Here is an 11969-nt window from a genome sequence, read left to right as displayed (position 1 = left end):
ACTATGCTGAATGAGATTACATATTACTAACAATATTATAAAAATAACATCGCATTTGAAAATAAAACATACATACAATTATACAATAGAAGCCAAGTATTTGATCCGATTGAACCCCTAATCTTATAACGATCCTAATCTAGGTATTTCCTAGTATACATAAGCGATAGCGATTTCTCAAATCCTGTTGGTAAGGTTACGGGATAGTTCGACCGAGTTTAACCTATACTAGTACTTATTATAGATCGATCAATATGCGAGTTACGGGATAGTTCGACCGAGTTCAACCCACTAGACATAGGTTCCGGGATAGTTCGACCGAGTTTAACCTTGTGTCTAACACAAAAGGTTAGTCTAATTCTATTTTCTAAGACATACCCGACACTGGTAATCACACAGTCTATTGAAACCCAATAGGTGACTTGTTCCCTCGGATCGCACACCGGATTCTCATACTTAAAAACAATCAATCCAACGATATACTATACAATCAAATCATATAATATGCGATGCAATTGCTAATACTATCTATTATATATCAAATAGCTTGTAAGAATAATACATGAAAGTAAAATGTAACTCACATCACTACTAAAATACAACATTTTAGCGACGGATTTTTCCATCGCTAAAATGCCGTTTTCCGTCGCTAAACCGTTTAGCGACCGATTTGCCGACGGATACAATCCGTCGGCATACGTGGCGTCGCTAAACGGTTTAGCGACACCCCAAACATTTTCGTCGTCAAATGGAGACTGTCCGTCACTAAACACGTCGCGGGGCGACGCGGTTGGCAACGGCAGGGGACGCATTTGGCGACGGATATATCCGTCGCCAATATCCGTCGCTAAACGCACCTTTTTAAAGACGGGTTACGTTTAGCAACGGATTGCCGGGAAATGGAAACTATTTTGGCAGAATTTTTCCGTTTTCTGGCTTTTTAATTAAATATAAACCCTGTTTAATAACACACAAATTGTAAAAAAGATTAAAAAACACTAAAAATACTAAATATATATATATATATGTATATATATAACGTACGATACATCAGAACTGTATACAAAAACATTGCTACACTATAGTACTACAAGTCTGTGGTGTTGTCATCTGTGACACGTCATCAAAAGCCGGTGAAGGTGGAGGTGATGGAGGAGTGGGTAGCACATCTCCCTGGGGCCGCTGCTGCATCTGCTGCATCGCCGCTGCAACCGCAATCTGGACCTGATCACGGATTGTATCCGCGAACTGAGCGATGAGATCAGTACGGAATCTCTCATCGGCGGCTAGCGACACGGTCTGAGAGGAGCGGTCGGGTCGTCTACTAGAAGTAACCCGCTGAGAGGCGACGAACTCAGAACCAACTGAGCTTAATCCGTAGACACGCCGCTTCTTCACCCCCTCAACAGCGAGATAAACCTGGTTTGGGTCCACTGGGGTAGATGCAGTACTCCCCTCGGCTGTCTGTGTGGCATCCAACATCTCCTGCTCAAACCGCTCCTACAAAAACAACGTAAAACAATTAGTTAAATATGAATTCTGATGCTTGTACAACTAAAACTTTAACGTTATTTTTAATAAAAATCCGGCATCATTTCGTTTATAAAATGAACATCACCCATTTTTCAGGGAAATCCTGCAAACTTAAAATTGTACAACATATCACATATCAACAACAAAACCACTTAACTCTAAAAAACAGCAAAGTTACTTAATTCAAACAAAATAGATTACGCGATTCAAACAATTAACCTATTATATTCAAACTATTTAACTACTCAAACTATTTCAATACTAGTTTCAGACAATAAATTTTAAAGAAATACTTACAGCTACAATCCTCGCGCGCTCGTCCATGAATCGTGCCGGGTCAGCCTTCAGAGTGTGCATCCGCTTGTGCACCTCAGCATGTGTCGGCTCATGCCCTAGCTCCCTAGCCTGCCACACAAATTTAGTAATTTATAAGTTCAATTAACAAAAAAATATAACACAAAATGCAATAGTAATTAAAATAAAGGAAATATAACAAAACAGCCTTATGCTTCAAAGCAGACATCGAGCCTCCGGTATGTCGAACCGGTCCAGTACCAGCTCCGACCGTCTCGCTCATCCGATTGGCCCGCGCCTGGGCCGATTTCTTCTTTGCCTCATCAGAGTCCCAAACTCTCTTCCAGGCCTGCCACACGTCGTCTGTAATAGACACAGCTCTCCCACGAGAAGTCTTGTAGGTGGACAGCCTGTCAGAATACCGGTTCGCAGCATACTTCTCGAAAGTACTTCAGATGACTCGTTCCTCAAATTCGTCCTCCCAAAAGAATTTTTTCAGCAAAAATGTTAATTTTAACAAATTAATTAAACTAATAAATATAGATAAAAAATAAAATTTTTTAATTAAATTACCTTAAACTCCTCGAAGTAAAAAGAAACAGCTTCCTCAGGCAAAAACCTCCAAGCGATGCGTATTGCCCACCACCGACTCTGGAAGATTTCCAGCAACTCTCTAGATACCATGCTTGTATCGAGCAACCTGTTCCTGTTTCTCGTAAATCACTATGACTTAGAAAAATATTATATATAACACATTTATTATTAAGAAATACAAATTTTTTATTTACCTCTGTGCGTTGGGGATGACTCGGATTCTGACACTGGCATCTGTAAACCAAGGGTGCAACTAGAAGGGGGGGTTGAATAGTTGCTAATTAAAAACTTTTGCGGATTAAAACGATTGGCAACTATGTTTTGAGAATGGTAGAGAAGTAGACACAAGATTTTATAGCGGTTCGGTGATTAACACATTCACATACATCCACTTCCCTCAAACTAGAGGTTTCCACTAAACTTGGAGTTTTGACAAGTTCACTCCCAACTTAGGTTTTCCAAGGCTAAATCCAAACCAATACAAATGCTTGGTTTTTCGCAAAGGGCAAAACTAACAAAACCAATAACAACTCTAGATTTTCACTAAGGCAAATCTAGAAACCAAAATAACTACAACAATTGAGTTTCACGGGCTAACTAACAACCAACTAGTTTTGAAAAGTTTTTCACACAAGTAGTTGAAGTTTGTTTTGAGGGTTTGAATGCTTAAGTTGTTAACCTTCATACATACATAGAGGTATGATATTTATAGCCCTCAAAACAATCTTCCCGTTACTCCTTTTGTGTGACCCAAGGAGCAATAAAAGCAGCATTCCCAATAAAGTGAAATGCTGATGAGTTCGTGGTTGCCAACTATAGTTCGCGGTCGCAAACTATGATTTTGGAAATGGCCCAACGGCTCTTTTTGCTTAGGTGTCATCTCTTTATTGGTACAAGATATGACCGTTATTCTTGTCTTGTTGTCATCCATACTTCGCACCCGCGAACTCTATGCTTCGCGCTCGCGAGTTGGTTCGCTCCTTCCATTATAAAGGTTGGCACCCGCGAGACATCCCAGTGAGTTTTGCTGTTTGGAAAAGTTGGCACCCGCGAACTAGAGTTAACGGTCGCTAACTATAGTTCGCACTCGCCAACTTTGTCTGGAACTCTTAAATTCCAAAACTTGACTTTTTGCTAGAGGGTGCTATAATCATTCCAAGTGTTCTATAATGTCTCTGCACACTTAATAAAAAGGTTAGAACACTTTGTGTTGATTGTCATTATCAAAAATCAAGGAGATATTGAATTGGATAAAGGCCAACATTCTCCCCCTTTTTGATTTTGACGATCAACTAAAATAAATGGCCAAGTGTATAGTGAGAGTTCAAATTGACTTTGGCTCCCCCTCAACTTAAGCACATAATTGAAATGACTTGAAAAGTAAATAAGTTAAGCACTTAGTCATTTTAGCACCAAAATAGAGAAATATGAAATAAAAAACATTTTAGCACATTCATGTGATGTCATCATATGATTTCTCTCCCCCCTTTGTCAAAAGAAAAACGTAAAACAAGAATATATGACTAGTTTGAAATAATTGCAAGAGAGAAAAAATAAAAGTAAAAAAAAATTAAACAATCTTGTAAAACACTTTAGACAAGATAATAATGAGTGGACACAAAAGAACAATTATGAATCAAGGGAGATAAAATTGAATTGCAGATCATAAAGTCCAAACATTTAACATGCATAAACACTCAAAACAAGAGCTAACACTTTAACAAAAAAAATTTCAAATCGATTGAGATCATTTTGCAAAACAATTACTCAACACTCAAAACTGAGAGCCTCTCAATTGATCATTGGCTCTATTTGAGATAGGTAAGCAAGATTATTAACGGCTTTAGATCTAGTAAATATATCTTGTTGAAATCCGCCAATTACTTGCTCCTTCGGGTGGTTCTTTGATGTTCTTGAGACTTTTGGTTGATCCACACCTTGAGGCACTTCTTAATCCATTTGAACATCATTTTCAATATTTGGCTCATTTGAGAGAACCTCCTCTTTATTGATGTCACATGAATCAAAATGATCTACAATATAATAAACACCTTTCCCATCAAGTGGATCATATTTATCAAAGACCACATATTTAGATTCTTCAACAATCAAGGATGATTTGTTAAAGACTCTATAAGCCCTCTTTCTTGTAAAATAGCCTAAAAATATACCTTCATTTGAATTTGAGGCAATTTCATTTAGATTATTCTTTATATTCAACATGAAGCACTCACACCCAAAGACTCTAAAATAAGAGATATTAGGTACACCTCCCATCCAAAGTTCATAAGGAGTTTTATTCAAACAGGGTCTTTTCAAAATACGGTTTTGAATATAGCATGAAGTATTAATGGCTTCCGCCAAAAATATTTCGGCAAATTATATTCACTCAAAAGAATTCTTGCCATTTCCACAAGTGACTCATTCTTCCTTTCAACTATCCCATCAAATTGGGAAGATTTTGGAGAAGAGAGCGCAAAGGAAATATCAAGATTTTTGCAAAACTCTTCAAAGAGTGGATTTATAAAATTTCCAACATTATTACTTCTTATGCTAACAATGAAATAACCCGTTTCATTTTGAACAAATTTTGAAAAACTTTTAAAAGCTTTAAAAGCATCTTCCTTATGAACTAAGAATATTACCCAACAAAATCTAAAGTAATCAGCAATTAAGACAAAAGTAAAGTGCTTACCACTTAAACTTCCTATGGAAGATGGTCCAAAAATGTCCATATGAATTAATTGAAGGGGAATAGATGAGTTTACACCTTTCTTTCCCTTGAAAGATGATTTGTGTTGCTTCCTACTTTGACATGAAGAACAAACTTTGTCCTTTTTCAAGAGATATATCCGGAAGTCCTTTCACTAACTCTTCATTCTTCAAGTTCTCAATCAACTCCATATTTGCATGAGCAAGCCTTCTATGCCATATCCATGGCTCATTCTTGATAGTCATAAGACACTTGAAAGTATGGTTAGAAGTTGAGTTTAAATCAATTGTGTAGATGTTGTCATTTCTTTCTCCCCTAAGGATTGTCTTGTTATCACTCACTTGAATGAGGTAACAACCCTTAGAGTCAAAAGTGACCCTTAACCCATTGTCACACAATTGACTTACACTTAACAAGTTGTGCTTCAATCCATCAATTAAAAGAACATTTTTAATACAAGAGGATGAACTAGAAGACTTACCAACTTTACCTATACCCATAATTTTTGTCTGAGCATTGTCTCCAAAGATCACATGGCCACCATTCTTTGCTTGAAGTGTTGTGAATAGTCTTGAATTTCCGGTCATATGCCTTGAACATCCACTATCCACACACCATGATTCATTTCCGTTGATGGCCTTGCCTTTGCCCTATTATATAAGTTCAACCAATTTTAGGTACCCAAATGTACTTGGGTCCTTGTGGGTTAGTATTAGAGCCATTCAAATGAACCATGTTCAAATGAATTTTTCTAATATAGCATCTACCATTTGTGTGCCCAACTTCCATACAATAAAAGCATTGAATAGATGACTTAGCCTTCTTAGGCTTGAATCTCAAGGCTTTAGGAGATGGTTGATTACCATGGTCACAAGAACAACATTTATGAGGTTGTCTTGTGTAGGTGTAAGCATATCTAACCTTAGATTTTTGTCCCTTGAGGTTAGAGTCTCTAGGCTTAGCATTCTTGAGAATGCTTGTTCTAATAGCTTGGGCCCTTGCACTTATAGAAATGCTTGGCTTAGGAGCTTGAGGCTTGTCATCCTTAGATGCATTAGCCTTAGCCTTTGAAGTACTATCATCCTTCTTAGTCATTGAAGGACTAGAGGATGTACACTCCATAAGAGGATCCACATCAATATGAAAAGATTGAGTGGTCCTAGCACTCTTAAATGAGATCTTAGGAGGACGAGATGATGAAGAACTAGCTAAATTTCCCAAATCTTCTTTTGAAAAAATAGTTGATTTTTGATGCTTGGATAAAGAAGATTTGTACTCATTTACTTCATTCTTTAACTTTTCATTTTCCTTTTTTAAAGTCTCATGGGAAGTAAAATTTGAAGCATTGATTTGAAGTAAAGATTCTTGTAAAGCTTTATTTTGTAAATTCAAAAAAAATTTGTTTTTGAAAATCATTAAGCTTAGCATCAAGAATAGAAAATTCTTCTTTAGTTTTTGAAAGCTTTCTTTTATAATCATTTACTTTCTTAGCCATAGTTTTCATCATTTCAACCTTCTCATCATCACTATCACTACCATAATCCGAAATGAGAGGAGCATCACTTACCTTGGAGGTGGTTTCTTCAAATGTCATGAAGCATTGAGTGTTCTCTCCTTCATCACTTTTAGGATCATCCTTAGTTGAGTCATCATCCCAAGTCTTGTGAATTTTCTTCTTGTTCCATCTTGTAGAACCTCTTTTTGAATTAGGATATTCATTTCCAATATGTCCTTTTACTCCACAATGAAAACATTTCATGTCTTCTTTTTTGAAGGCTCTTTTATGGAACACCTTCTCCTTTCCATTATCAAGCTTTCTCTTAATAAGATGTTGTATCTCTTGATGAAAGATTCCATCTCTTGATCACTTACATTCTTCTAATCATCATAGAATGGACTTCTTCGAATGTAGCTTGAATCCTCCATTGCACTTGGATCTTTGAACTCTTGAATTAAGCAATACTAGAGTACTAAGCTTTGATACCAATTGTAAACCAAGGGTGCAACTAGAAGGGGGGGGGGTTGAATAGTTGCTAATTAAAAACTTTGCAGATTAAAACGATTGGAAACTATGTTTAGAGAAGGGTAGAGAAGTAGACACAAGATTTTATAGTGGTTCGGTGATTAACACATTCACCTACATCCACTTCCCTCAAACTAGAGGTTTCCACTAAACTTGGAGTTTTGACAAGTTCACTCCCAACATAGGTTTTCCAAGGCTAAACCCAAACCAATACAAATGCTTATTTTTTCACAAAGGGCAAAACTAACAAAACCAACAACAACTCTAGATTTTCACTAAGGCAAATCTAGAAACCAAACAAACTACAACAATTGAGTTTCACGGGATAACTCACAACCAACTAGTTTTGAAAGGTTTTTCACACAAGTAGTTGAAGTTTGTTTTGAGGGTTTGAATGCCTAAGTTGTTAACCTTCATACATACATAGAGGTATGATATTTATAGCCCTCAAAACAATCTTCCCGTTACTCCTTTTGTGTGACCCAAGGAGCAACAAAAGCAGCATTCCCAATAAAGTGAAATGTTGATGAGTTCGTGGTCGCCAACTATAGTTCGCGGTCGCGAACTATGATTTTGGAAATGGCCCAACGGCTCTTTTTGCTTAGGTGTCATCTCTTTATTGGTACATGATATGACCGTTATTGTTGTCTTGTTGTCATCCACACTTCGCACCCGCGAACTCTATGCTTCGCGCTCGGGAGTCGGTTCGCTCCTTCCATTATAAAGGTTGGCACCCGCGAGACATCCCAGTGAGTTGCTGTCTGGAAAAGTTGGCACCCGCGAACTAGAGTTAGCAATGGCCAACTATAGTTCTCACCCGCGAACATAAGTTGGCACTCGCCAACTTTGTCTGGAAGCCTAAAATTCCAAAACTTGACTTTTTGCTAGAGGGGTGATATAATCATTCCAAGTGTTCTATAATGTCTCTGCACACTTAATAAAAAGGTTAGAATACTTTGTGTTGATTGTCATTATCAAAATCAAGTAGATATTCAATTGGATAAAGGCGAACAGCATCCAAGACTTCCCCCTCAACAGGCTGGCGCCGAGCTCGAGGTCTACGAGGTGCTGGAGCTGGCTCCACACCCTCCTGCGCCTCAGCCACCTCTGGAGGAGCTGCCAGGTCGTCCTCCTCCTCAACAACAGCTAGTGTGGGGGGCCGAGTCCGGCCTGTCCCACTGGCACTCCTCCCTCGCATATCTGCAAATAAATCAATATTAAACACATAACAGATAAACATATACATATAAATCATAAAACAAAATAAGTTTTTGAATAAACATCTGAGATATAACTACCTAATACAAAATTTACCTACTAATCGTCATCGTCTTCAAGTATATCTTCTTCGTCTGATATTGACGGCACTTCTTCTTCGTCCTCCACCTCTGGAGGAGCGAAAAACACATCTTTTCTTTTGTATTTTATTTAAGTTTATTCAATCTATTATAATTAAAGAAATTTAAAAAAAAAAGTAAACAACGATACTTACTTGTTGTAGAGCAGAACCGCAACAAAAAAGGGAAGTAGAAGGTATAAGATCGACTATCAACAACCGCCAAACGGGACACAAAACTACAGTAATATATTCAAATCATTTTTATTAGAATACTAAAAAATTTCCCTTTTCAATATTTAAGTAAATATATGGTTATTATATTTTTTTAACACAAATTCGGCAACATTTCGCCTAAAAATGAGCATCACCCATTTTCAGAGAAAGCCTGCAAGCAAACTAATTTTTTCCAAAAATATCCAACACACAATTTCAACAACCCAAAAAATTAATTTTACATTATAATGATAATTAACTATAATTGCTTACTATAATCTATAAAAAACGTATTTCTTACTAAGTTATATATACTTTAAAAAAATAACTAACCTAAATTATATTTATTATAACAATTTCCATTTAATTATTATAATAAGCAATAAACTAAAATCTAACCTAATTCTATTAATTAAAATCTAACCAAATTTTTATAATTATTGAAATCTAACATAATTTAAACATATTTTAAATTCAACAAAATATTCCTAAACTCAAAACTCTAAATAATCTAAAAAATTCAAATTATAACAAATAAATTCTAATCTAATTAACAATTAATACAAATTTAAAAATAAACTAATTTAAGTTTACCTAACTTGAATTAACCTAATTAACAATTATAACCTAATTAACAATTATAATTAACTTATATTTAATTAATTAAATAATTAATAAATTACTAACATGTTTTTGATAGGTGGCGACAGTGGAGGGCGGAAGCAAACAGCGGCCGGCGGACAGAAAATGGCGAGGCAGTTTTACACTGCCATTTTAAAAAAAACTTAGTAAACAAAAAATAAAACCTAATTTACATAAAACCTAATTTAGTAAACAAAACCTAAATTGATGCACTTACCTGAGACGTAGGCGGCGGCGCGGTGGGCAACAGACGGCGTGGTGGGCAGCAGGAAGCTTGACGACGGCATGGTGGGCAGAGAAGATGAGGGGATCCGTCTTGACGGCAGCAGAGGAGAGGAGAAGCGGCGGTGGGGAAATGGCAGAAATGAAGAAGAGAAGAAAAGGGCAGCGGTGGAGAAATGACAGCGGAGGCAGAAAATGAAAAAGAGAAGAAAAGGGCTGAGATTAAAATAAATTGGAAGCAGGAAATGAAGAAGCGCGCATAAATTGTTTCATTTTAGCGACGGATCACTCATCCGTCGCTAAAATGAAATTTCCGTCGGCAAACGATTAATGAAACGCAGCGTTTTCATTAATCGGTTAGCGCAACGACGGAAATTAAAATCTGTCGCTATTTGGCGACGGATTTTAATTTCCGTCGCTACATTTAGCGACGGACTTCACGGTCCGTCGCTAAATTGTAAGTATACTGTCGGGAAATTTGGTGGGTGAAAGCCCGCCAAATTTTCCCCTGTTTTGGCGACGGACTTATGATCCATCGCCAAAATCCGTCGGGAAATAGTAGTTAGAGACAGATTTTGGATCCGTCGCTAAAACACAGTTTCCTAGTAGTGCATGGACCGCTATCCAATCTACTACACTACCGATATGATGATCCAACCCTACTATTCCAAGCCGTCGATCTCGTAGCTTGTCGATATTTCTATCACATATTTAAATCAAATACACGCTTAGTATATAAACGTGAACTTCGCATTCCTAAGCAAAACCCTAAGTTATGAGCTTAGATTGTCCCAATTCGATCCTAATATGGTTAGTAAATTCGATAATCTTCAATCACACTTTTACATTTGGTTGATATCATTCGTGGTTAAAATAATCGATTAAGCTTTTATGTACTTACTTCGAAAACCTAACTCAAAATGTTAAGTTCAACGATCACATTTCACGTTTTGGGAGTCTACGAAATGCTATCGTGTTGGGGTACGTCGTGTAGGACTTTGGCACGACGTATGGGGGTCCTCGATGGCTGGGCACATTATGCCAAGCTCTCTCACAGCGTGAGACATGGTCTCATGTTGTGAGAGCCTGTCTCGCGTTGTGAGAGCCTGTCTCGCGTCGCGAGACCAGGCCCCGCGTCACGAGACATTGTCTCACGTCTGGAGACATAGTCTCACACCGTGAAACAACATAATCAGCCCCTATCCCATGTTTTTCACCATTTTCAAACTTCTGAACTCATTTCGACATGCTTCTAAACCAATATCACACAAAACCCATCTCTAAAACTACCAAAAACGACTAGAAGGGGGGGGGTTGAATAGTTGCTAATTAAAAACTTTGCGGATTAAAACGATTGGAAACTATGTTTAGAGAAGGGTAGAGAAGTAGACACAAGATTTTATAGTGGTTCGGTGATTAACACATTCACCTACATCCACTTCCCTCAAACTAGAGGTTTCTACTAAACTTGGAGTTTTGACAAGTTCACTCCCAACTTAGGTTTTCCAAGGCTAAACCCAAACCAATACAAATGCTTAGTTTTTCCCTAAGGGCAAAACTAACAAAACCAACAACAACTCTAGATTTTCACTAAGGCAAATCTAGAAACCAAACAAACTACAACAATTGAGTTTCACGGGATAACTCACAACCAACTAGTTTTGAAAGGTTTTTCACATAAGTAGTTGAAGTTTGTTTTGAGGGTTTGAATGCTTAAGTTGTTAACCTTCATACATACAAAGAGGTATGATATTTATAGCCCTCAAAACAATCTTCCCGTTACTCCTTTTGTGTGACCCAAGGAGCAACAAAAGCAGCATTCCCAATAAAGTGAAATGCTGATGAGTTCGTGGTCGCCAACTATAGTTCGCGGTCGCGAACTATGATTTTGGAAATGGCCCAACGGCTCTTTTTGCTTAGGTGTCATCTCTTTATTGGTACAAGATATGACCGTTATTGTTGTCTTGTTCTCATCCATACTTCGCACCCGCGAACTCTATGCTTCGCGCTCGGGAGTCGGTTCGCTCCTTCCATTACAAAGGTTGGCACCCGCGAGACATCCCAGTGAGTTGCTGTCTGGAAAAGTTGGCACCCGCGAACTAGAGTTAGCAGTGGCCAACTATAGTTCTCACCCGCGAACATAAGTTGGCACTCGCCAACTTTGTCTGGAAGTCTAAAATTCCAAAACTTGACTTTTTGCTAGAGGGGTGATATAATCATTCCAAGTGTTCTATAATGTCTCTGCACACTTAATAAAAAGGTTAGAATACTTTGTGTTGATTGTCATTATCAAAATCAAGGAGATATTCAATTGGATAAAGGCCAACAGCATCCAAGACTTCCCCCTCAACAGGCTAGCGCCGAGCTCGAGGTCTACGAGGTGCTGGAGCTGGCTC

General features: G+C 37.7%; 1 protein-coding gene across 1 annotated transcript; it reads right to left on the bottom strand.

Moving 5' to 3' along the window:
* Positions 1-1074: 1074 nt before the first annotated feature.
* LOC126681724 (uncharacterized) lies at positions 1075-2511 on the bottom strand. Its single transcript, XM_050377275.1, has 5 exons — positions 2401-2511; positions 2033-2263; positions 1831-1938; positions 1619-1636; positions 1075-1500 (listed from the first exon to the last, which is right to left on the bottom strand). The coding sequence occupies exons 1-5, from the start codon at positions 2509-2511 to the stop codon at positions 1075-1077; spliced, it is 894 nt and encodes a 297-aa protein (XP_050233232.1).
* Between the last annotated feature and the right edge of the window lie 9458 nt (positions 2512-11969).

Source organism: Mercurialis annua, linkage group LG5, assembly GCF_937616625.2.
Source record: "Mercurialis annua linkage group LG5, ddMerAnnu1.2, whole genome shotgun sequence".
NCBI classification, from domain to species: Eukaryota; Viridiplantae; Streptophyta; class Magnoliopsida; order Malpighiales; family Euphorbiaceae; genus Mercurialis; species Mercurialis annua.
The sequence above is the reverse complement of the archived record's forward strand: the minus strand, read 5'-3'. Positions and strand labels throughout refer to the sequence as shown.

Bases quoted from the DNA above. Each gene is read 5' to 3' on its own strand.
- LOC126681724 (XM_050377275.1), bottom strand. From the start codon at position 2,511: ATGGTATCTAGAGAGTTGCTGGAAATCTTCCAGAGTCGGTGGTGGGCA. The intron at 2,264-2,400 runs GTAATTTAATTA...ACTTTCGAGAAG, and splicing joins TTTACTTCGAGGAGTTTAAG to TATGCTGCGAACCGGTATTC. The intron at 1,939-2,032 runs GTTTTGTTATAT...TTTGTGTGGCAG, and splicing joins CTGCTTTGAAGCATAAGGCT to GCTAGGGAGCTAGGGCATGA.